General features: G+C 41.1%; 1 protein-coding gene across 1 annotated transcript in view; it reads right to left on the reverse strand.

Moving 5' to 3' along the window:
• SVOPL (SVOP like) overlaps positions 1 to 25,714 on the reverse strand; it is a 77,759-nt gene that overhangs the window by 25,700 nt on the left and 26,345 nt on the right. Inside the window, 5 exon segments of the mRNA XM_007466659.1 lie at positions 16,913 to 17,002; positions 18,928 to 19,006; positions 19,719 to 19,819; positions 20,685 to 20,910; positions 25,136 to 25,209. Coding sequence (XP_007466721.1) covers positions 16,913 to 17,002; positions 18,928 to 19,006; positions 19,719 to 19,819; positions 20,685 to 20,910; positions 25,136 to 25,209 — 570 coding nt within the window.

Here is a 25,714-nt window from a genome sequence, read left to right on the forward strand (position 1 = left end):
TCCCTACAAGCATTCTCAAGCAACAGGACACTGCCAACAGGAGCAGGGCATAAGGCACTGCCACTGCTACAAGACCTGTGAGCGGGTGCCAAGAACTGCCCTCCCATCCCGGGAGTGTGCGGACTGCAGCTACCCCTAGGAAACCCACAAGCAGACACCAAGCCCTGCCCCTGCTGTCCCAGAAGTGCACTGGCTACAGCTGCCACAATGAGACATGTGAGCAGCTGCCAAGCAGTGCCCTCCCATCCTGGAGTGTACGGACCACAGCCACCCCTAGGATATCCACGAGCAGGTGCCAAGCCCTGCCCCTGCTGTCCCGGGAGTGCACTGGCCACAGCTGTCACTATGAGACCTTCAAGCAGGCGCCAAGTGCTTCCCCCACCATCCTAGGACTGCACAAGAGCCACCACACCTGCACACCCAATATCAAGTGGATAACGGCCAGCACACACTGATGAAAGAGGCAGCAAGCATCCAAACTAAAAGCAGCCCCTTGATTCCGGACAAGATTGTGGAATGGAAGGACTTGAGCTCACCTGCTCTCCTGAAAGCACCAAAATCACAACTAACTACTGAACAACAATCAACAGAAAAGACTGGAACCCACCAACAAAAGATACTGTACATTCAAAGACAAAAAAAATTCACAACAAGACCATAGGAGGGGTGCTTTCATGACATAATCAAATCCCATACCCACTGGGTGGGCAACTCACAAACTGGAAAATAATTATATCACAAAGATTTTCCCACAAGAGAGTTCTGAGCCCCATGTCAGGCTCCCTAGCCTGAGGGTCTGGCATTGGGAGGAGGAACCGCCCCAGAGCAGTTGGCTTTGAAGGCCAGTGGGGCTTGAACACAGGAGCTTCACACGACTGGGGCAAACAGAGACTGCACTCTTGGAGAGCACTCACAAGGGTTCAAATACACTGGGACCCAACACAAAGCAGTGACTCCATAGGATCCTGGGCTGGACCTACCTGCGGGTCTTGGAGGACCTCCTGAGAAGGCAGGGGTCGGCAAATGCTAACAGCCGGAAAAGGAGAAATCAACAGTAATACAATAATAGTGGGGGACTTTAACACCCCACTTACATCAATGGATAGATCATCCAGACAGAAAATCAATAAGGAAACACAGACCTTAAATGACACATTAGACCAGATGCACTTAATTGATATTTATAGGAGATTCCATCCAAAAACAGAAGAATACACTTTTTTCTCAAGTGCACATGGAACATTCTTCAGGATAGATCACATCTTGGGACACAAATCAAGCCTCAGTAAATTTAAGAAAATAGAAATCACAGCAAGCATCTTTTCTGACCCCAGTGCTATGAGATGAGAAATCAATTACAGGAAAAAAAAAAAAAAACTGTAAAAAACACAAACGCATGGAGGCTAAACAATATGTTACTAAACAACCAATGGATCACTGAAGAAATCAAAGAGGAAATCCAAAAATACCTAGAGCCAAATGACAATGAAAACATGATGATCTAAAACCTATGGGACACAGCAAAAGCAGTACTAAGAGGGAAGTTTATAGGAATGCAATCTTACCTTAGGAAACAAGAAAAAGGTCATATAAAAAAACCTAAGCTTACACCTAAAACAACCAGAGAAAGAAGAACAAACAAAACGCAAAGTTAGTAAAAGGAAAGAAATCATAAAGATCAGAGCAGAAATAAATGAAATAGAGATGAAGAACACAATAGAAAAGATCAATGAAACTAAAAGCTGATTCTAGATAGATTTAATTGATATTTATAGGACATTCCATCCAAAAACAGCAGATTACACTTTCTTTTCAAGTGTGCATGGAACATTTTCCAGGATAGATCACATCTCGGGTCAAAAATCAAGCCTCAGTAAATTTAAGAAAACTGAAATCATATCAAGCATCTTTTCTGACCACAACGCTATGAGATTAGAAATCAATTACAGGGAAAAAAATGGAAAAAACACTAGCACATGGAGGCTAAACCATACGTTACTAAATAACCAACAGATCACTGAAGAAATCAAAGAGGAAATCAGAAAATACCTAGAGACAAATGACAACGAAAACATGATGATGCAAAACCTATGGGATGCAGCAAAAGCAGTTCTAAGAGGGAAGTTTATAGCAATACAAGCCTACCTCAAGAAACAAGAAAAACCTCCAATAAACAATCTAACTGTACACTTAAAGGAACTAGAGAAAGAAGAACAAACAAAACCCAAAGCTAGTAGAAGGAAAGAAATCATAAATCAGAGCAGAAATAAATGAAATCGAAACAAAGAAAACAATAGCAAAGATCAATAAAACTAAAAGCTGGTTCTTTGAAAAGATAAACAAAATTGATAAACCATTAGCCAGACTCATCAAGAAAAAGAGGGAGAGGACTCAAATCAACAGAATTAGAAATGAAAAAGGAGAAGTAACAACAGACAACTGCAGAAATACAAAGCATCCTAAGAGACTACTACAAGCAACTCCATGCCAATAAAAGGGACAACCTGGAAGAAATGGACAAATTCGTAGAAAGGTATAACCTTCTAAGACTGAACCAGGAAGAAACAGAAAATAGAAACAGACCAATCACAAGTAAGGAAATTGAAACTGTGATTAAAAATCTTCCAACAAACAGAAGTCCAGGACCAGATGGCTTCACTGGTGAATTCTATCAAACTTTTAGAGAAGAGCTAACACCCATCCTTCTCAAACTCTTCCAAAAAACTGTGGAGGAAGGAACACTCCCAAACTCATTCTATGAGGCCACCATCACCCTGATACAAAAACCAAACAAAGATACTACAAAAAAAGAAAATTACAGACCAATATCACTGATGAATATAGATGCAAAAATCCTCAACAAAATACTAGCAAACAGAACCCAACAGCACATTAAAAGGATCATACACCATGATCAAGTGGAATTTATCCCAGGGATGCAAGGATTCTTCAATATATGCAAATCAATCAATGTGATACACCACATTAACAAATTAAGGAATAAAAACCATATGATCATCTCAATAGATGCAGGAAAAGCTTTTGACAAAATTCAACACCAATTTATGACAAAAACCCTCCAGAAAGTGGGCATAGAGGGAACCTACCTCAACATAATAAAGCCCATATACGACAAACCCACAGCAAATATCATTCTCCATGGTGAAAAACTGAAAGCATTTCCTCTAAGATCAGGAACGAGACAAGGATGTCCACTCTCACCACTATTATTCAACATAGTTTTGGAAGTCCTAGCTATGGCAATCAGAGAAGAAATAAAATCCAAATCCAAATTGGAAAAGAAGTAAAACTGTCACTTTTTGCAGATGACATGATACTATACATAGAGAATCCTAAAAATGCCACCGGAAAACTACTAGAGCTAATCAATGAATTCGGTAAAGCTGCTGGATACAAAATTAATGCACAGAAATCTCTTGCATTCCTATACACTAATGATGAAAAATCTGAAAGAGAAATTAAGGAAACACTCCCATTTACCACTGCAACAACAACAACAAAAATACCTAGGAATAAACCTACCTAGGGAGACAAAAGACCTTTATGCAGAAAACTATAAGACACTGATGAAAGAAATTAAAGATGATACAAACAGATGGAGATATATACCATGTTGTTGGATTGGAAGAATCAATATTGTGAAAATGACTATACTACCCAAAGCAATCTACAGATTCAATGCAATCCCTATCAAATTACCAACGGCATTTTTTACGGAACTGGAACAAATCATCTTAAAATTTCTATGCAGTCACAAAAGACCCCGAATAGCCAAAGCAGTCTTGAAGGAAAAAAACGGAGCTTGAGGAATCAGACTCCCTGACTTCAGACTATACTGTATAGTATACAAAGCTTTGTATACAAAGCTACAGTAATCAAGACAATATGGTACTGGCACAAAAACAGAAACATAGATCAATGGAACAAGATAGAAAGCCCAGAGATAAACCCACGCACCTATGGTCAACTAATCTATGACAAAGGAGGCAAAGATATACAATGGAGAAAAGACAGTCTCTTCAATAAGTGGTGCTGGGAAAACTGGACAGCTACATGTAAAAGAATGAAATTAGAACACTCCCTAACACCATACACAAAAATAAACTCAAAATGGATTCGAGAACTAAATGTAAGACTGGACACTATAAAACTCTTGGAGGAAAACATAGGAAGAACACTCTTTGACATAAATCACAATCACAGCAAGATCTTTTTTGATCCACCTCCTAGAGTAATGGAAATAAAAACAAAAATAAACAAATGGGACCTAATGCAACTTCAAAGCTTCTGCACAGCAAAGGAAAGCATAAACAAGACGAAAAGACAACCCTCAGAATGGGAGAAAATATTTGCAAACGGACAAAGGATTAATCTCCAAAATAAATAAACAGCTAATGCAGCTCAATAATAAAGAAACAAACAACCCAATCCCAAAATGGGCAGAAGACCTAAATAGACATTTCCCCAAAGAAGACATACAGATGGCCAAGGAGCACATGAAAAGCTGCTCTACTCACTAATTATTAGAGAAATGCAAATCAAAACTACAATGAGGTATCACCTCACACCAGTTAGAATGGGCATCATCAGAAAATTTACAAACAACAAATGCTGGAGAGGGTGTGGAGAAAAGGGAACCCTCTTGCACTGTTGGTGGGAATGTAAACTGATACAGCCACTATAGTGAACAGTATGGAGGTTCCTTAAAAAACAAAAAATAGAATTGCCATATGACCCAGCAATCCAACTTCTGGGCATATACCCAGAGAAAACCATAATTCTAAAAGGCACATGCCCCTAGTTCACTGCAGCACTATTTACAATAGCCAGGTCATGGAAGCAACCTAAATGCCCATGGACAGACGAATGGATAAAGAAGATGTGGTACGTATATACAATGGAATATTACTCAGCCATAAAAAGGAACGAAATTGAGTCATTTGTTGAGACGTGGATGGATCTAAAGACTGTCATACAGAGTGAAGTAAGTCAGAAAGAGAAAAACAAATATCGTACATTAACACATGTATGTGGAACCTAGAAAAATGGTACAGATGAACCGGTTTGCAGGGCAGAAGTTGAGACACAGATGTAGAGAGCAAACATATGGACACCAAGTGGGGAAGACCGCAGTGGGGTGGGGATGGTGGTGGGACGAACTGGGAGATTGGGATTGACATGTATACACTGATGTGTATAAAACTGATGACTAATAAGAACCTGCAATATAAAAAAAGAAACAAAAAATACAACTAATACTAAACTTTCTTTGGGTTATTTGTATGGAAATATATTAATATAAATGTTTCAGACATTACATGAAATTTCTAAAAATCTTATATGTTCTGGTATAATGTTATAAGTCATAATTCAAGTTATTATTTTAAAATGTATATCTCAGAAATAACTAAATTTCCTTGTCAACTGCATTATTATGAACTTTCATCAAATCTTTAACCGTGGTCATTTTTAAGTCTTTTGTCATTTACAGACAGTTCTGGGTGTACTCCGATGCTTTTGCAAAAATGTTCCTATAAAAGGGTTTCATCTTCAAGGAATTCATGGAAAAGACTCTGACAAGTACAGGTTTCTGGTAACTGACTACGGCTGAACTGAATGAATAAGCATTTTCAGAACTCTAATGGAAAACTGATGAATTCATAAAAGTGCTAACAAAAGATCAAGATGAAAAAATTAATGCATGGGACTGAGTGAACTGATGAGGATTATAATTTTTGTGACTTTGTTTGAATAATAAAAAAAAATCCCACAAGGACTCAGAGGCAAAAAATATACAAATCGGTTTTCACTGCAAAGTAAAGGAGCTGTTACAGTGGAGGATTACTGGACTGAACGTCAATATTATGACATAGTATGAGTGTGTTTCGTGTTTGCTAATTGCAGTCACTGTTGCTTTTGTTGTGGTCATCCATTTACAATGCTTGGTGTCAGTTTATTTATCTCTTGTAAAAATAAAATACACTGTGTGTGTGTGAAAAAAAAATATGAAGCAAGGCATTAGGTTAACGCTTGGGACTGGGATGAATAACTAATCTAAAACGTACTGAGGGTAAAGCAGTTCTATAAGAGAAAATATTGTGTTTATATATGAACCTTTTGAAATTGAAGTACTTGAGGGATACCTAGGTAGAAATGTATAGCAGGGCATTGGTTTCAAGTTTCTGAAACTCAGAAACAAGCTGTTGGCCAAAAATACACATTTGGGAGTCACTGATTTTATTTGAAGTTATAGGTTTAGGTGAGGTTACCTAAATGTCATAATTATGATTTTATCATGACATTTTAAATTTAACTCCCTAAATGGACAAAGTACTCTATTAAAATAATAATTAAGCAAATGCCCTGCATATTTGCCTTATAATAAATTACAGCATAATTGTGTATATTTTTTATAATGTAAGTGCTTTCAGCATCATAGTGCTATTGGTTAATTTGGTCATTCCCCAAGTATTAAAAAGACTCCAGGGCTTCCCTGGTGGCACAGTGGTTGAGAGTCTGCCTGCCGATGGAGGGGACACAGGTTCGTGCCCCGGCCTGGGAAGACCCCACATGCCGCGGAGCGGCTAGACCCGTGAGCCATGGCCACTGAGCCTGCGCGTCCAGAGCCTGTGCTCCGCAACGGGAGAGGCCACAACAGTGAGAGGCCCACGTACCGCAAAAAAAAAAAAAAAAAAAAAAAAGACTCCAAATTTAGAAACTGAGAAAAAATTGTAGAATACTGGTGCCTTATTAAGAAGTTTTATGTATATCAAACCTTTGGATGTCCACTGTACTCTAAGCTTTTTGAAATCTAATCAATCAAATCAATGTGTCTGAATTCTTCTAGCACATAGTCTGGTACATAGTAGAAACTCAATAAATATCTGTTAAATGTGTGACAAAGACTGTGTAGCAGTTGAACGAGACTGGAGATTAAATACATACAGAAAATTTTTAAAATAAATAAATAAATAATAAAAGCTGGTTCTTTGAAAAGATAAACAAAATTGATAAACTTTTAGCCAGACTCATCAAGAAAGACAGGGAGAGGACTCAAATCAATAAAATTAGAAATGAAACAGGAGAAGTTACAACTGACACCACAGAAATACAAAGGATCATAAGAGACTACGACAAGCAACTGTTATGCCAATAAAATGGACAACCTAGAAGAAATGGATAAGTTCTTAGAAATGTAGAAACTTCCAAGACTGAACCAGGAAGAAATAGAAAATATGAACAGATCAATCACAAGTAGTAAAATTGAAACTGTCATTTAAAAACTTCCAACAAACAAAAGTCCAGGACCAGATGGCTTCACAGGTGAATTCTATCCAACATTTAGAGAAGAGTTAACACCTATCCTTCTGAAACTCTTCCAAAAATTCCAAAGGGAACAACACTCCCAAACTCATTCTATGAGGTCACCATCAACCTGATACCAAAACCAGACAAAGATACTACGAAAAAAGAAAATTACACGCCAGAATCACTGATGAACACAGACACAAAAGATACTCAACAAAATACTAGCAAACTAAATCCAAAAATACATTAAAAGCATCATACACCATGATCAAGTGGAATTTATCCCAGAGATGCAAGCATTCTTCAATATCCACAAATCAATCAGTGTGATACACCACATTAACAAACTGAAGAATAAAAACTATGATCTTAATAGATGCAGAAAAAGCTTTTGACAAAATTCAACACCCATTTATGATAAAAAAAAAAAAAACTCTCCAGAAAGTGAGCATAGAGGGAACTTACCTCAACACACTAAAGGCCATATATGACAAACCCACAGCTAACATCATTCTCAACAGTGAAAAACTGAAAGCATTCCCTCTAATATCTGGAACAAGACAAGGATGCCCACTCTCACCACTTTTATTCAACATAGTTTTGGAAGTCCTAGCCACAGCAATCAGAGAATAAAAAAGAAATAAAAGGAATCCAAATTGGAAAAGAAGTAAAACTGTCATTGTTTGCAGATGACATGATACTATATATAGAAAATCCTAAAGATGCTACCAGAAAACTACTAGACCTCATAAATGAATTTGGTATAATTGCAGGATACAAAATTAATACACAGAGCTGGTGGCTCAGTGGTTGAGAATCTGCCTGCCAATGCAGGGGACACAGGTTCGAGCCCTGGTCTGGGAAGATCCCACATGTCGCGGAGCGACTGGGCCTGTGAGCCACAACTACTGAGCCTGCACGTCTGGAGCCTGTGCTCTGCAACAAGAGAGACCGCGACAGTGAGAGGCCCGCGCACCGTGATGAAGAGTGGCCCCCACTCGCCCCAACTAGAGAAAGCCCTTGCACAGAAATGAAGACCCAACACAGCCAAAAGTAAATATAAATAAATAAATTTTTTAAAAAAGAAAACTTTAAAAAAACAAAATTAATACACAGAAATCTCTTGCATTTGTATACACTAACAATGAAAGAGCAGACAGAGAAATTAAGGAAATAATCCCATTTACCACTGCATCAAAAATAATAAAATACCTAGGAATAAACCTACCTAAGGAGGCAAAATACCTGTACTCTGAAAACTATAGGACTCTGATGAAAGAGATCAAAGATGACACAGATAGAAAGATATACCATGTTCTTGGGTTGGAAAAGTTAATATTGTCAAATGGCTATACTACCTAAGGCAATCTACAGATTCAATGCAATCCCTATCAAATTACCAATGGCATTTTTCACAGAACAAGAACAAAGAAATTGTAAATTTGTATGGAAACACAAAAGATCCCAAAGAGCCAAAGCAATCTTGAGAAAGAAAAACAGAGCTGGAGGAATCAGGCTCCCTGACTTTGGACTGTACTACAAAGCGACAGTCATCAAAAAAGTATGGTACTGGCACAAAAACAGAAATATAAATCAGTGGAACAGGATAGAAAGCCCAGAAATAAACCCATGCACCTATGGTCAATTAATCTATGACAAAGGAGGCAAGAATATACAATGGAGAAAAGACAGTCTCTTCAATAAGTGGTGCTGGGAAAACTGGACAGCTACATGTAAAAGAATGAAATTAGAACATTCTCTAATGGGACTTTCCTGGTGGCACAGTGGTTGAGAATCTGCCTGCCAATGCAGGGGATATGGGTTCGAGCCCTGGTCTGGGAAGATCCCACGTGAGGCGGAGCAACTAAGCCTGTGCACCACAACTACTGAGCCTGAGTCTAGAGCCCTCGAGCCACAACTACTGAAGCCCATGCACCTAGAGCCCTTGCTCGCAGTGAAGAGTAGCCCCCCTTCGCCACAACTAGAGAAAGCTCACACGGCAATGAAGACCCAATGCAGCCAAAAATTAAAAATTTTTTAAAATTTAAAAAGGAAGGTGGGAAGGTAGGAGATGCAAGAGGGAAGAGATATGGGGATATATGTATATGTATAGCTGATGCACTTTGTTATAAAGCAGAAACTAACACACCATTGTAAAGCAATTATACTCCAATAAAGATGTTAAAATAAATACATAATTTAAAAAAGAATATTCTCTAACACCATATGCAAAAATAGACTCAAAATGGATCAAAGACCTAAATGTAAGGGCGGACACTATAAACCTCTTAGATGAAAACATAGGCAGAACACTCTTTGACATAAATCGCAGCAATAACTTTTTTGATCCACCTCCTAAAGTAATGAAATAAAAACAAAAATAAACAAATGGGACCTAATTAAACTTAAAAGCTTTTGCACAGCAAAGGAAACCATAAACAAAAAGACAGCCCACAGAATGGGAGAAAATAATGTGTGAACAAAGCAACCAACAAGGGATTAATCTCCAAAATATACAAATAGCTCATGAAGCTCTATGTCAAGAAAACAAACAACCCAATCGAAAAATGGGCAGCAGATCTAATGGGGGTGGAGGTGCCGCACTGCGCTGCACACAGGATCTTAGTTCCCCAACCAGGGATTGAACCCGTGCCTCCTGCACTGGAAATGCAGAGTCCTAAGTACTGGACCACCAGGGAAGTCCCAGGCAGAAGATTTAAATAGAAATTTCTCCAAAGAAGACAGCCAGGGGCTTCCCTGGTGGCGCAGTGGTTGGGAGTCCGCCTGCCGATGCAGGGAACACGGGTTCATGCCCCTGTCCGGGAAGATCCCACATGCCGCGGAGCGGCTGGGCCCATGAGCCATGGCCGCTGAGCCTGCGCATCCGAAGCCTGTGCTCCGCAATGGGAGAGGCCACAACGGTGAGAGGCCCGCGTACCGCAAAAAAAAACACAAAAAAACAAAAACAAAAAAAATTAAGGAATAAAAATCGTATGATCACCTCAATAGATGTAGAAAAAGCGTTTGACAAAATTCAACAGCCATTTATGACAAAATCTCTCCAGATAATAGACGTAGAGGGGAGTACCTAATGCTCGAGGAGGTGTGGAGAAAAAGGGAACACTCCTGCACTGTTGGCGGGAATGTAAATTGGTGCAGCCACTGTGGAAAACAGTATGGAGGTTCCTCAATAAACTAAAAATAGAATTACCATATAATCTAGCAATCCCACTCCCAGGCATATATCAAGGCAAAACTGTAATTCAAAAAGATACATTCACCCCTATGTTCATAGCAGCACTGTTCACAATAGGCAAGACATGGAAACAACCTAAATGATCATCAACAGATGAATGGATAAAGAAGATGTGGTACATATATACAACGGAATACTACCCAGCCATAAAAAAGAGTGAAGTGATGCCATTTGCAGCAACATGGATGCAACTAGAGATTATCATACTAAGTGAAGTAAGACAGAAAGAGAAAGACAAATATCATATGATATCACTTATATGTGGAATCTAAAATATGACACAAATGAACCTATCTATGAAACAGAAACAGAATCAGGGACATAGAGAACAGACTGGTGGTTGCCTAGAGGGAGGGGGTGGGAGAGGGATGGATTGGGAGTTTGGGATTAGCAGCTGCAAACTTGTATATATAGAATGGATAAACAATGAGGTCCTACTGTATAGCACAGGGAACTATATTCAATATCCTGTGATAAACCATAATGGCAAAGAATATGGAAAAGAATGTATACATATGTATAACTGGGTCACTCTGCTGTACAGCAGTAATTAACACAACACTGTAAATCAACTATACTTCAATTTAAAAAATAAAAATAAATAAATTGGTATAACCACTACGGAGAACAGTATGGAGGTTCGTGAAAAACGAAAAATAGAACTACCATATGATCCAGCAATCCCACTCCTGGGCATGTATCCAGAGAAAACCATAATTCGAAAAGATACACACACCCCTGGGGCTTCCCTGGTGGCACAGTGGTTAAGAATCCGCCTGCCAATGCAGGGGACACGGGTTTCAGCCCTGGTCCGGGAAGATCCCACATGCCACAGAGCAACTAAGCCCACGCACCACAACTACTGAGCCTGCGCTCTAGAGCCCGCGAGCCACAACTACTGAAGCCTGGACACCTAGAGCTCATGCTCTGCCACAAGAGAAGCCACCGCAATGAGAAGCCCGCCACCGCAATGAAGAGTAGCCCCGGCTCGCCGCAACTAGAGAAAGCCCGCGCGCAGCAACAAAGACACAACTCAGCCAAAAATCAATTCATTAATTTTTTAAAAAAAGAAAAGATACTTGCACCCCAATGTCCATTGCAGCACTTTTTACAATAGCCAAGACATAAAAGCAACCTAAATGTCCCCAGGCAGAGGAATGGATAAAGAAGATGTGGTACATATATACAATGGAATATTACTCAACCATAAGAGAGAACGAAATAACGCCATATGCGGCAACATGGATGGACCTAGCGATTATCATACTAAGTGAAGTAATTCAGACAGAGAATGACAAATATCATATGATATTACTCATATGTGGAATCTAATTTTTAAAAATGACACAAATGAAGTTGTTTACAAAACAGACGCACAGATTTTGAAAACAAACTTATGGTTACCAAAGGGGAAACGGGGAAGGGATAAATTAGGAGCTTGGGATTAACATAAACACACTACTATATATAAAATAGATAACCAATAAGGACCTACTGTATAGCACAGGGAAATCTACTCAGTATTCTATAACAACCTATATGGGAAAAGAATCTGGAAAAGAATGAATATATGTGTATGTATAACTGAATCACTTTGCTGTACACCTGAAACTAACACAACATTGTAAAGCAACTATACTCCAGTAAAATTTAAAAATTAATTAAAATAAAAATAGATCTCACTAAAGTGGAAAGAATCACCCTATGAATAATGTTACCATAAATATCATGCTAACAATTGAATTCCAATAAAGTATTTTATATCTATTAAAAAAATAAAAAGTATATAACTATGATCATATTTGAGTAAAATGTATATGCATACTTATATGTACATATGTTTAGATATATTGCAAGGGCTTCATTAAAATATTTATATTTGTTATCTCCAGTAAAATATTAGTGTAGTAAAATTTTATTTCTAGTTTTTAATTTTTGTGTTTTCAGTGGGGAAGAAGAAAAAATCACGTGGTCAAAATTGCCTTTGGAAATCTCTTAAATCACTGAAAATACAACAAACACAAATGTATTTATGAACCACACTTGACACTGACAAAAACTTTCTCCTTGACCAAACCCTAGCCAGGCTTTTCTAAGCTGCTTCTCACCTAGGCCTCTATCTTGGTATATAAAGATTTGCACAAAGACTAACAGTTTCTAACAGCTCAAAGCCACACCCCTCGGATGACCCTAGCTCTCTTAAAAGTGCCTACCTGAACATACTCAAGGCTTCCAAAACACTTACTGTTTGTTCCGATCGATACCTGGAGATCGGAACCTCTTACCACTTTTTGCCGATTTTCACTTCCCTTTCTCTGTTGAGACCTTCCTTGTCCTATTCCCTCTCCTCTCTTTAAAAAGACCAGTCACCTCCATACAAACCAAAGTTGAATTCAGTTCACACTGGACTCTTTTTCCCTACTGCAATAATTACTAATCAAAATCTGTGCCTACCACTTTAACTAGTGTCTGACTTTATCTTGGACAGTAAGTTTACTGCTAACTAGAAATCACTAATGAAACTATGAAAAGGATAGCTTTTTTATTCGCATTAACTGGTGAAGTTCTGTGTATCATCTTATGCGTTGATTCATTGTTTCCATGCTTCTGAGGAAGGTCAGGCATTCAACAGGACAACAAAATCATTGTTCAGCTGTGACAATTCAATTGTCAATTCAAACCCTTGAAAATTAAAGGTTTGTCTTTCATCCTTGTCTAGTATTTTTTTTTCCCCCCTGGGCAGAAATTACAATTTTTCACGTAGTATTTCCCTCTATAAGAGAAATGGTTTTCCAGAATTCTGAAATCTCCCTTTTCATTTGAGTACATGGCGATGTGAAATTAGAGTCTTATGATAAGCTCGTTCCCCCCCTTGCCCTCTCCCAATCCCCTGCCAGTTCACTCTTCAGCAACCACAGTGCTCTTTGTAAATTGCAAAACTGATCACGACACTGCTTAAAACCCTTCAATTACTTCCCACTCCTCCTAAGGAAAAAAAAATCCAAAGTATGCCTGCAAGGCACACTCTCTCCCTGCACTTCTCTGCACTTTGCTCATCACAGCTATCTTCTATTCCGGGAACACACCAAGCTCTTCCCATCCCCAGGACTTCGCACCAGATGTCATCCCACCTGAAATGCTGTTACCCTTTACAAGTTGTCAGCTTCTTATACTTCAGGTCTCAACTCCAAAGTCACCTACTCAGAGAGGCCTTGCCTCTTTTTATAATTTTTTAAAATCAAAGTACAGTTGATGTACTTTATTACATAAGTTACATGCAGGTGTACAATACAGTGATTCACAATTTTTAAAGGCTACTCTCCATTTATAGTTACTCTAAAATATTGGCTATATGAAACCTTGTCTTTTAAAAAGGCCTGTCCCTCATGGAATGTATAGATTTTAATTCAATTTATCTTTCAGTAAAGGAATTTTGAGCCAAAAGAGGGGGTGGGGGGAAGGCCTGTCATCCCTTTCACTCATTATCAGTGCCTCCCAACATACTTTCAAGTTGAGTGCTTTACAGGATATGCAAATAATTAATTTGAATCATCTTAATTTTGTGCATATTTGTAAAGTACCCAACTTGAAAGTAAGCCTCTTGAGAGCAGGAATCTTGTGGCGGTGTGCTGCGAAATGTTTAACAGGCTTTCTAGAAACAGTCCTGATGGTAGCATTTGCCTGTGGCCATGGGATTAAAAACCACCACGTGCTAATTTCAAGCTACAACGTGACACCAACTAGCTTGCAAGGTAATTTCCTGAAAATTTAACAATCAGCTTTCACAAGCCAGCGCAGGCCAGTTCCAGCACACCACTGGACCCTGGTCTGGCTTATTTACTGCTATAAATAAAGAGAACAATGTCAGGCACAGAGTAAGTGTGCAATAAATGCTGGTTGAATGTTGAACTGGGATAAATTCTTTTTTTTTTTTTTTTTTTTTTTTTTTGGCTGTGCCTCGCGGCATGCAGGACCCTAGTTCCCCGGCCAGGGATCAAACCCCCGGCCCCTGCAGTGCAAGTGTGGAATTCCCTTATAAATTCTTGCTTCTACTCTATCAAATATAGATTGTAGCTTATGGAGTCCTTTTTGGCATTCTAACTGCCAAACTGTGAAAGAGGCAGTTTGTAGAATTTGTAGAGAATTTCCCTGAAAACGACTTGTCGAATGAGTCACCAAAATAAGTTCCTAAATGAAGGACAAAAGAAAGAGGAGGAGAAAGGGAAGGGGAGTGGGAAGGGAAGGAAGAGGAGAATTAAGTGAAAGTAAAGTCAGCTTCCTTGTTGATGGCCACACTTCTCACTGGTCCCCAGACCAATAGCAGCAGATTCACTCTGGATTCCGGCTAAAACTGTAGGTGATGGTCCCATATACAGAATCAGAATCTCTGGGTGAAGTCCAGGAATCTTCACAGTATCAAGTTACCCTAGTAACTCTGATATGCACTGAAGCTTGAGAACCGCGTCCAAGGGAACACTGACTGATGAGCTCATGAGAGTGTCACCAAGCTTTCCTGTCTACCTGGAGCAGCTGGCAAATATTCTACGAGCAAACACAAAGCTTCCCAGATTCTAACTTCCCATCCTAAACCTGGTGAGGAAAGCAAAATATTCCAATTGCATAGTGATTGAAATAACTCAACTGGACTTAAATATTTCTCAGTAACAGAAATACTCTTATTTGAATATTTAGCATTTGGCCTTGATGCTGTTGATCACCGTTATGGTTATTAGCTAACACTTATTGAGGGCTTACTATGTGTCAAATGTTGGGCTCACTATGTGCCAAATGTTGGGCTCAGTGCTTTGTATGTATTAATCTCATGTAATACTGAGAAGTGGGCGCTATTGTTTATATTCATTTTACAGATGAGGGGGGCATAGAAAGTTGGGTGACTTCACTGTGAAGAGTTGAGAACTGCCCGAGAAGGATGCTAAGCAGAACAAAGCCCTATGCCCCAGGAGACCTGGTCCTAGATGGTCCACAAAGTCACCAAAAGCAGGGTGACCTCAAAGATAAATGCCCACAAATGCCCAGAGAAAATGTTCCAAGTGGTTGAGAACCAAGAGACTATTCCTAATTAAAGCTTGGAAAATAAACTCTACCTCGGTCTGATCATCCAGAAATAGGATCAATATTTTACTGCTGCCTTTCACCATTATGTTCTTTTCTGAACATGCTGAAATAATAAGTGCAAAAGAACTGTGAAAAGCAAAACTGCAAGACCAAAACTGCCCTGATTTTTAATTAAGTAGGCAAAATATTCCCAAAATAGTTTTAATAAGGGTGGTAGCAAAATCCCATTAAATTATAAGAAATACACGTTACAGTCTGTTTAGCCCATGTCAACCCCCTTTCTCTGAAAACTGCCCCTCCCAGGTTGCATTCATCCATAAGCCTGACTCTTGGCCACAACTGATTTAGCTCAACTATGAACAACTGACCAGGCCTGACCATTGAGATGCCAGAGAGAGCATCCTTCTGGGATGCAGAGAGTACTTTGGTGTCTTCTGGTGCCTGGAACTAAGGATAGATGTTTGGGATTTGTGGGGCGGTCATGTCCGTGGACAAGTATAGCACACTGGTCTTGAGGGAGTACAGCCTGAATGCTCAGTGACCCTGGGCCCCAGATAGACGTGAGGAGGACAGAGCCTGGGTCCCTGACAGCCCTCACTGCCTGGATCAGGCCCACCCAGGGCCCAGCCTCACTCTTGTCTTTGGCTGCAGCCAGCTCAGGTGGATTTCCATTTCTCGTGGCCAAAAGAGGATGATCAGGGCAGAGGGGCAAGCTGTTTGGCCCTCTGAGGAACCATGACCATGTGGAGCACCATATCTGCCTCTGTTTCTCTCCTGAAACAGGGCCCATCCAACGGTCCAGATCACCCCTGGATCTTCTCCCAGCCTGTGCCTGGTTTGTCCAAATGCTGGACTTAACCTGCCCAGGGCCACATCCTTGCACCCTGGTGCAGCCTCCCTGCACTTCTGTGCTGTTTTTCGATTGCACCCTTGACAGTGTCAGGGTTGGAGCTCACTGTAGTTCAGCTGCCCCAGCTCCTTGTGTCATCCATGTCTTTTGCATCCTTCCCCAACAATGTCCAGCAAAATCTAAACCCTGCATGCAATGCAATACATGCGGTTGACTGGAAGACTGGAAGCATTAATTTAGCCTCTTTTCCCAGCCAAATTAACCAGACAATGGGAAAACAACACCTCAAGGAAACTCAAGTAAACAAACCCTTGGTTAAACCCTTAACCTGAAGGGAGCCAGGTCCCTCTTTCCCCACCTCCCTTAGACACATCCTCCCTACAGAGACCACTGGGCTGTACCTGGGATATAAATGGCGCCACCATCGCACCAATGCGACATGGGGAGCCACCGGTCCCCATCCCCAAAGCGCGCATCGTTGTGGGGTAGACCTGGAGTGGAGAAGCGTAGAAAGCATCAGTTAGCTTAAACCCCTCTCTCCCAAGTCCTCTGCCCTTCCCTCCACAGGTCAGGCTTCAGTATACATAAAAGGCCAAATATTCTATATGGATATACAGGATATAGAAGATGTTCATTTTCTCAGGTATACAACTTTGAATTTTAACAATATCAGAAAATAAACACTTAGAAATTATCCTTTAAGTGAGCAAATTCCAAAATAGGTGTTTAATATTCCAAACGTAATTTTAGAAAGGTACTTGCAGTCAGACAGAAGATTTCCACTTTAGAGCTATAAACATATAAAGGTGGTTCTACTGAATGGAAAGGAAATACTCCCCAAATAATAACAATCCAACCAAATCTTTAATACAGATACAGTGAAAAGAATTGACGAGAGCGCCACATACATGCTACCCCATTCACCGTGTTTGTGTTGTAACATCTTACGGCACAGTCTACTTTCTTGCTGCAACCTTCTTGCATTTATAGTAAAACCTCATTAATCTGTACTTCGCTGATTCAGAGTTCTTAATAAATAAGCAAATAGTATTTAATAAAGAAGATTTTAGGGAGAATATATGAAAGAATGCTTCTTTTAATTTTAGAAAATTTTCTCTTAATGCTATAAATACTGATCAGTTTTCATCAGTTCACTGAAGCAAAGCACGTGGCCTCTTTACTTGGCCACATCGTATTAGCCACCATCTGCCAAATGCAAAAAACAAGACGCTTTCCTGCCCTGGGGGGCACTGCTATATTTATAAGAATGTCTGGGGGTGGAGTGCCTTTTCACAGAGACTTTTTCTTTTTCTAGAAAATGAGGCTAGTGGCTATTGAAAACAATGGATTCAGATACACAGATGATCTTTGCTCTAATATCAATTATTTTTGTTCATTTTTGACAATTCTAGGAGATGAAATAACAGAAGACAAGCAACTTCAGGTACACATCTTTTTTTTTTAAGCAATAAGTATCAGGGGAAAAATACTTAGGGATGACCCTTTAAATGAACACATCCCAAAATGTGTTAAATTGAATATTCCAAATATAACTTTAGAGGCACACCACGATACACATAGACTTTTAAGTTCACAAATTCACAATAATTCTAGAAGATTGTTAATGGAACTAAATGAAATACTACATATATGTCAAATGCGTCATAATTTCCTATTTTTATCTACGTGAGGGGGGAAAGAATCTTTTTCTCTGTGGTTTTGATATGTCACCTGTATTCTAAACAGACTTCTACGTTTCCCAAGATGAAGATGAATGCAGCTTTAGCAGTCCCTATAGCACCACTTTCTCCGGCTCAACGAAAGGCAAAACCAGTTAAAATACTAAGTTTCCTACTCAGATATTGCTTATTTCTAGGAATATTTGCTCTTTAAAGTGGTGGCTTCTGAGAAGCTCCTCAGAAGTGATATATTGAGTAGATACAGTAATTCAATAAATTAAGAATAAATCACTATTATATTCGAATTTAAGCTACCTACAACAAACAACAGAGTAGGATGTGACCTTTCAAAAAGCATGAAGGTGAAAAATACATTCTAATTTTAAAAAGGGAGAAATAGGGTGTTTTACATTTTATCAGCAACATGCAGGTACCGGGCCCTGTCCCTATTTCTTCAGGAAGCATGGTATGAGGGCAAGAGTTGTTTTTTACATGGATGCAGTTTAGTGAGAAAGGGAGTAGGTCCTATCTTTCTTCTCAGAGACTGGCTTTCACTAGACCCCATGGGGCAGGAGAAAGGCCACATCAAATCTTCTGGTGTCATTTTAATAGGATGTTTCTAGAAAAATCATCAAAAGTCAACAGAAGCCAGGGATGCGTGATCTATAGACAAACACCTGCTCTAAGTAGCTCACCTCGCACACCTTGATGGAACCAACCCCTTCCCCAAAACTAACCTCAGCGGTGTAAATATAGATGGTGAAGTTGGACGCCACCAAAGCCCTCAGCATGAAGAGGAAGCCGATGAGACCGGCACTAGGGAACCAGAGCAAGACGTTACCACAGGCGACACGGAGGGCCTTCCGGGGCCCCGATCCCAGGACATTACGGATGCCAACACACATCCCTGAAGACCAGGTCCCGAGGGAGGGGCCGCTCCTCAGCTGGCCTGACGGTGGGGTCCGAAAGCGAAAGCCAGACTCAATCCTTCAATCCTGTCCCCCCAGAGTGTGCCATTCCAGCCCAGCCCCCCAAGATAAGCACACCTCTGCCACCACCCTTGGAAAATGGTACAGACAGTTTGCATAATAAGTCACATATATTAGAAATGAGGCCCACTCCAGGGTCACAAATTCAGAGTGCAATGAATTTTCCCACCACAGGTATGCTGTCTACATCCCTATCTTGACAACAGTGCAGATCATTTGGTAAACAACCAGAGTCTCCATTCTCCAGGAAGCTTTGCATAAAGATCCTAAATATCTTGGTAAGCGAACGGAATACTCCCACGCCGGTGCCCATGTCCTGTGAGTGCTGAAGATGGACCTGCTCAGGAGGGAGAGGGGAGGGGCAGGGGCAGGTACGGGGGGCTTGTTTGATCATTCTATTCAAACAAGCAGCCTGTACTCTACTCTCTTGGTGAAAGGGACTTGCCCCTAACCTCCACTGAAGGCCATGGGTCAGGAGACCTCATTTTAAAACCACTGCACAAAACTAGATTGCTTTAAAGCAACCAGACAGCGAATACCTTGAAGTGCAAATATTGAGGAGAAGGGCAAACAAAGCTGTGCATCCCATGGTAAAAGAAAGGCTCAGCCGTGTTCCCAGGAAATTAATGCCCAGGATTCACTGGGAAAAAAATGACAAAGGCAATTTTCAGAACCTTGAAAGCAAGTGGCATTTATTAACAATGGCATGGATTCCTCCCTGTCATTTCAGAAAGAAGCAACTTAATCCAAACGTCATGCGTATTCCAGCCAAGACCCAGTCACACTGTCATCAACTTCATGACTCCTTCAATATGCCTTTCCCACGGGGATCCGAGAACGACAAGCACTGGAGCATATGAAGGATATTTTACGCCCAGGATGCTTATTACAGCACGCAGGTCTATTGTAAACCGCCAACTTGCTAGACCTATTTTTTTTTTTTTTTTTTTGCGGTACGCGGGCCTCTCACTGTTGTGGTCTCTCCCGTTGCGGAGCGCAGGCTCCGGACGCGCAGGCTCAGTGACCACGGCTCACGGGCCCAGCCGCTCCGCGGCACGTGGGATCTTCCCGCACCGGGGCACGAACCCGTGTACCCTGCATCGGCAGGTGGACTCTCAACCACTGCGCCGCCAGGGAAGCCCCTAGACCTATATTTTAAGTGTTTTATACTCTTTTTCAAATTCAAGGTGCCATTGATTTTTAAGTACCATTATTTTATGTCTATTAAAGCAGAAACAGTGCTTCCAACTGAAATCTAACATGCCATTGTGAGACACATCCCAGTTTCAGAGACGTTACAATGTAGGGGAATGCATGTTAGAATTGATACATGCGCTAATGCAAAGCTGCACTCCTCCAGACTTCCCCCCACACGGATCCGCACTGGAGACACCTCAGCATGATCTGGGGACTCGTCCGTTTCTACCAGGCAGGGGTCAAGTGTATGACAGGTCACTCTTCTGAGACTCTGAGTTGCACATCCCCCACCCAAAACAGAGAGCCACCCCAATAGAGAGATACTTACGAGCAATTTCGCCAATGGTGCTGATAATCATGGTCTGGTAGTCAGAAGGGGCAAACACCTGGCAGTGGCAGGGGCTCGGGCTCTCCCCCGAGACCCCTACGGTCACCACTGCCTCAGACTCCGATCGCGAGCCACAGGCCAGGTCCCGCTCCAGCAGCTCCGCACCGGCCAGGATGACCCCGTAGAAGGCGAAAGAGATGCCCAGCCTGGAAGCAAGAAAAGATGGACATTAGGAAAGGCTGTCACCAGTCCTGAAGGAGGGGTAGCACCGTGAGAGGTGGGGAGAAGCGGGGAGAGCTTCTCAGGTGGAAGGAGGGGAGGGGAGTGGAAAGTGGGGACACGTTTCAAGGGGATACTAGGGGGTGGCCTTCAGCGGAGGCTGTACGGTGGGAAATGCATTTGCGAGAAAAAACAGGATGGAACTAGGTGGGGGAGGACCCCTCAGGCCAGGAAGAAATTTTGTTAAGAGGCAGAACAGAACTAACACTGCGTTGAGACTGTCTCCCTCATTCTACAGCTTATGTACTGTAGCCCTGACCATAAAGAGTTAAATATTAGAGAAATGTTGCTTGTGCCCAAACAGCTCATTAAGTTCCCTGAAGAAAGTTCCCATCCCAGGTGGTCCTGGGTTAGTTATGGCTACTATTTGTAGATAAGTTCGTTTTCAGCTAGCAAATAAGCAGAGATAAGTGTGGTAAAGTAAAAATAACTGCTCATGACTTGAAGTTTTGCAGGAGCCTCGTGATGCAGCCTTGTGAGCAAAAGCACAACAGAGAAATGTTATGCTTCCCTTGAAGGCCAGGTGGCTCCAGGATGTCTGCAGCCCACCTTTAATCCTGAACCCTCCCACTTCCCCTTTTCCCTTAACATAAAAGCAGCCTGAATTCTCTTCCAAGTTAAGATGGTTCTATAAGAGTTTAGTCCAGGGTTTCCCTGGTGGTGCAGTGGTTGAGAGTCCGCCTGCCGATGCAGGTCACATGGGTCCGAGCCCCGGTCCGGGAAGATCCCACATGCCGCGGAGCGGCTGGGCCCGTGAGCCATGGCCGCTGGGCCTGCGCGTCCGGAGCCTGTGCTCCGCAACGGGAGAGGCCACAACAGTGAGAGGCCCGCGTACCGCAAAAAAAAAAAAAACAGAGTTTAGTCCACCATCTTCTCCGTCTGCTGGCTTTCCGAATAAAGTCGATATTACTCGCCCCAACACACTGTCTCTTCTTGGCCTGCCATGTGGCAAGCAGTAGGAGCTTAGACTCCGCAACAGTTTGTTTTCTGCAGCTGCTGCCACAAGTTAGCACAAACAGCGCTTTAGAACAGTGAGTATCTCACAGTTCTGGAGGTCAGCAGTTCAGCAGCTCTGGCTGACTTCTCTGCATGGAGTCTCACGTGGCAGAAATGACGGTGCAGTCAGGGCTGCTCCACTTTCTGGGGAAGAATCCATCTCCAAGCTCACCCAGATGGTTGGCAGAATCCAGCTGCACGGGGGTGTAGAACTCGTGTCCATTTCCTTGCTGGCTGTTGACCAGTGGTTTTCAGCTTCTGCAGGCTTCCTTCATTCCTTGTCTGTGAAGCCAGCAACAGCAGGTTGCGTCCTTCTCATGCACTGAAGCTCTCCTTCGACCTCACCTCGCGCTTTCTCTTCTGCTGCATCTCTGATTCCAGCTGGAGAAATTTCTCTACTTTTAAAGACTCAAGCGATAATATTGAGCCCACCTGCCTAATTCAGGATACTCTCCCTATTTTAAGGCTCATAACCTTAATTACATCTACAGTCCCTTCACATCTACATCCAAATTAGTGTTTGATTGAATCCCCAGGTGTTGGAACTCTTGGGCATCATGTTTAGAATTCTGCCTTTCGGACGCCATGAAGCTATGGAAGGTTTTTGCTTTTGCTTGATGTTTTCTTACTATCTTTTTTTCTGTCTATTCTTTAACAGATATTTTTATTGAGATATAAATATAACATACAGAAAAGTTCCTATATAGAAGTCAAGAAAAAGAATATCAGGGGAATTCGCTGGCGGTCCAGTGGTTAAGACCCTGTGCTTTCAATACCGAGGGCCTGGGTTCGATCCCGGGTCAGGGAACTAAGATCCCACAAGCTGCGTGGCCAAAAAAAAGAAAATATCAGCCTCCCAGAAGCCCCCCTCATGCCTCTCTCATTTTCATAGAAATGGTTGTAAAAGACACGTGTCACGTGTAAAAGACAGATGGGGACAATCAAGGAAAATCACATATGATCTGCATAGTGGATGATATTAAAGTGATGATTGTTAATGTGGTTGGTGTGATTTTAGGATTGGAATCATCTAAGAAAATGTCCTCAAGCAGTTGAGACTCTTAATGAAGTGTCTGGGGATGAAATGGCATGAAGTCTAGGGCCTGCTTGAAAATACGTCAGAACAGAAAAGAAACAGCTGAAGTAAGTATGGGTAGACATCAGTGATTGTCAGATCTGAGCAATGAGTAAATCAGGGTTCATCATGGTATCCTCCCTACTTTCATGTGCATTTATAAATTCTCATAATGAAATATTTAAGAGGAAGACAATAATCACAATATTTCTCCTTGTTATTAAGGTAGCTTTAATATTATTTTTGCTTAATTTCCAAATATGAAGTATATATTTTTTTCAGCCACACCACGCAGCTTGCGGGATCTTAGTTCCCCAACCAGGAACTGAACCCAGGCCACGGCAGTGCAAGCACTGAGTCCTAACCACTGGTCCACCGGGGAATTCCCCAAATATTAAAAGAGTATTTTAAAAATTAAAGAGTCTCAAGAGGAGATGCCAACCTGTTTTTAGTGATTATATCTGGGAAAGGCAGATAGACAGCCAGTTTCCTGAATTCAAACACTATAGATTAGTTTCTACTGTTTTGAATCTTTCTATAAATGGAACCACATAATATGTATTTTGTGTGTCTGACTTTCTTTGCTCATTATTACATTTGTAAGATTCAGCCATGTTGAGCGCAGAGCACCAGTTTTCTCATTTTTATTACTGTGTAGTATTCTATTTTATGAATATAACAGAATCTATCCATTATACCTGTTGATGGGCATGTGGGTTGTCTGTAGTTGGAGCCGTTACAAATAATATAATACTATTTTATTTTACTATGCATTTCTGTCGGGTATAAATCTAGGAGTAGAATTGCCGAGCCATAGGCTATGCATACTTCCAACTGTAATAGACACCTCTAAACAGTTTTCCAAAGTGGTTGTACTAATTTGAATGCCAATCAGGAGTGCAGGAAAATTCCAGTTACTTTACATCCTTCCCAACATGATCACTCTTTTTAATTTCATTTTTTATTTTTTTTAAAGTTATCTTTTCAAACTTTTTTTTTTTAATTTATTTTTGGCTGCATTGGGTCTTTGTTGCTGCATGCGGGCTTTCCCTAGTTGCAGCGAGCGGGTGCTGCTCTTCGTTGCAGAACACGGGCTCTAGGTGTGCAGGCTTCAGGAGTTGTCGCATGCATGCTCAGTAGTTGTGGCTCACAGGCTCTAGATCACAGGCTCAGTAGTTGTGGCACACGGGCTTAGTTGCTCCTCGGCATGTGGGATCTTCCTGGACCAGGGAGAAGACCCATGTCCCCTGCATTGGCAGGCAGATTCTTAACCACTGCACCCCCAGGGAAGTCCCCAGTCTTTTGAATTTTAGCCATTTGGGTGGATTTGTAATGGTGTCTCATTTGGTTTTAATTTGCATTTCCCTGGTGACTTTAAGGTTGAACATGTTTTCGTATGTTTATTTGATACACATTTTTGGTCAAGTGCCTGTTCAAGTCTTTTGCCTATTTCTCTACTGGGTTGTGTATGTTTTTCTTGTTGAAAAAACTTATATAATAGAAATATATATTAATTAATAATATATAGAACATGTATATATAGTTTGTTGGACATATATATTGGAAATTTCTTCTCTCAGTTGGTGGCTTACCTTTCAGGCTCTTCATGATTTCTCAGGACACAAAGTTCCTAATTTAATGTAGGCAAACTCATCAATCTTTTCCTTTAGAGTTAGCACTTTTTGTGTCCTGTTTAGAAAATCTTTGCTTACTCAAGGTCATGGCTGCATAGAGAGGACCACTGAGTCTATTCCTTTGAATTTGATTATCAGTGACCTCAAAGGATCAGTTCCTGGAATGTGGTGAGGGAAGAGACCAGGCTGCAAAAGGTTAGTACAGAGCTCATACACTCAGATGAAAAATTTTAAAACTGTTTGTAGATGATTTGGATGTTTTTTCTTTCTCTTTTTATATTGTTATTTTATATCTATTTTTTGGTTGGTGGCAGAAAGATAAAGCATTGCTGGTGTCTGCCTTGTGTTTTCTCCCCAGAGCACTCAGAAGGGATTTACTTCAGTGGGCTTTCTCCCACTGAAATGCTTGTTTATTTAAACCTAGCTTTGAAATAATACCATTCTTACCATATGACCCAGATCTGTAATGTGGTCCGTAAATATTTAGCATCCAGTAGGTCTGTAAATCTTCCTCTTTTTTCCTGGGGTAGTGAAAGGGGGAGACAGACTAGATTTAGTGGGTTAAGGACAGGCAAAGGTGACTCTAATATTTTAGATCACAGAAAACAAGAACAACATGGGAATGTGGTAGGGTGAGACAGCCACTCAGCTCCCCAGATACCCCTCACATAAATACTGTTTTTTACACATTCATCTCAGCCAATCAGTCTTTGCATACTTTTTACTATCATTGTCAAGTACCAAAAGCCATTGAATTTAAGATTCTAACCCTTTCACTCTTCCTCTTCTCACCAGTGCTGGCGAGAGGTGGGGTGGAGTACGGAAAATAGGAGTATACATGAAAAGCACCTATAAAACTGATGGGAGAGTCTTTTAACATTAAGATGAAAAAACCTAACATTAAAAAAGAGTGTGAGGGGCTTCCCTGGTGGCGCAGTGGTTGAGAGTCCGCCTGCTGATGCAGGGGACACGGGTTCGTGCCCCGGTCCAGGAGGATCCCACATGCTGCGGAGCGGCTGGGCCCGT

The sequence above is a fragment of the Lipotes vexillifer genome, unplaced genomic scaffold (genome assembly GCF_000442215.2).
Source record: "Lipotes vexillifer unplaced genomic scaffold, Lipotes_vexillifer_v1.1 scaffold71, whole genome shotgun sequence".
Taxonomy (NCBI): Eukaryota; Metazoa; Chordata; class Mammalia; order Artiodactyla; family Lipotidae; genus Lipotes; species Lipotes vexillifer.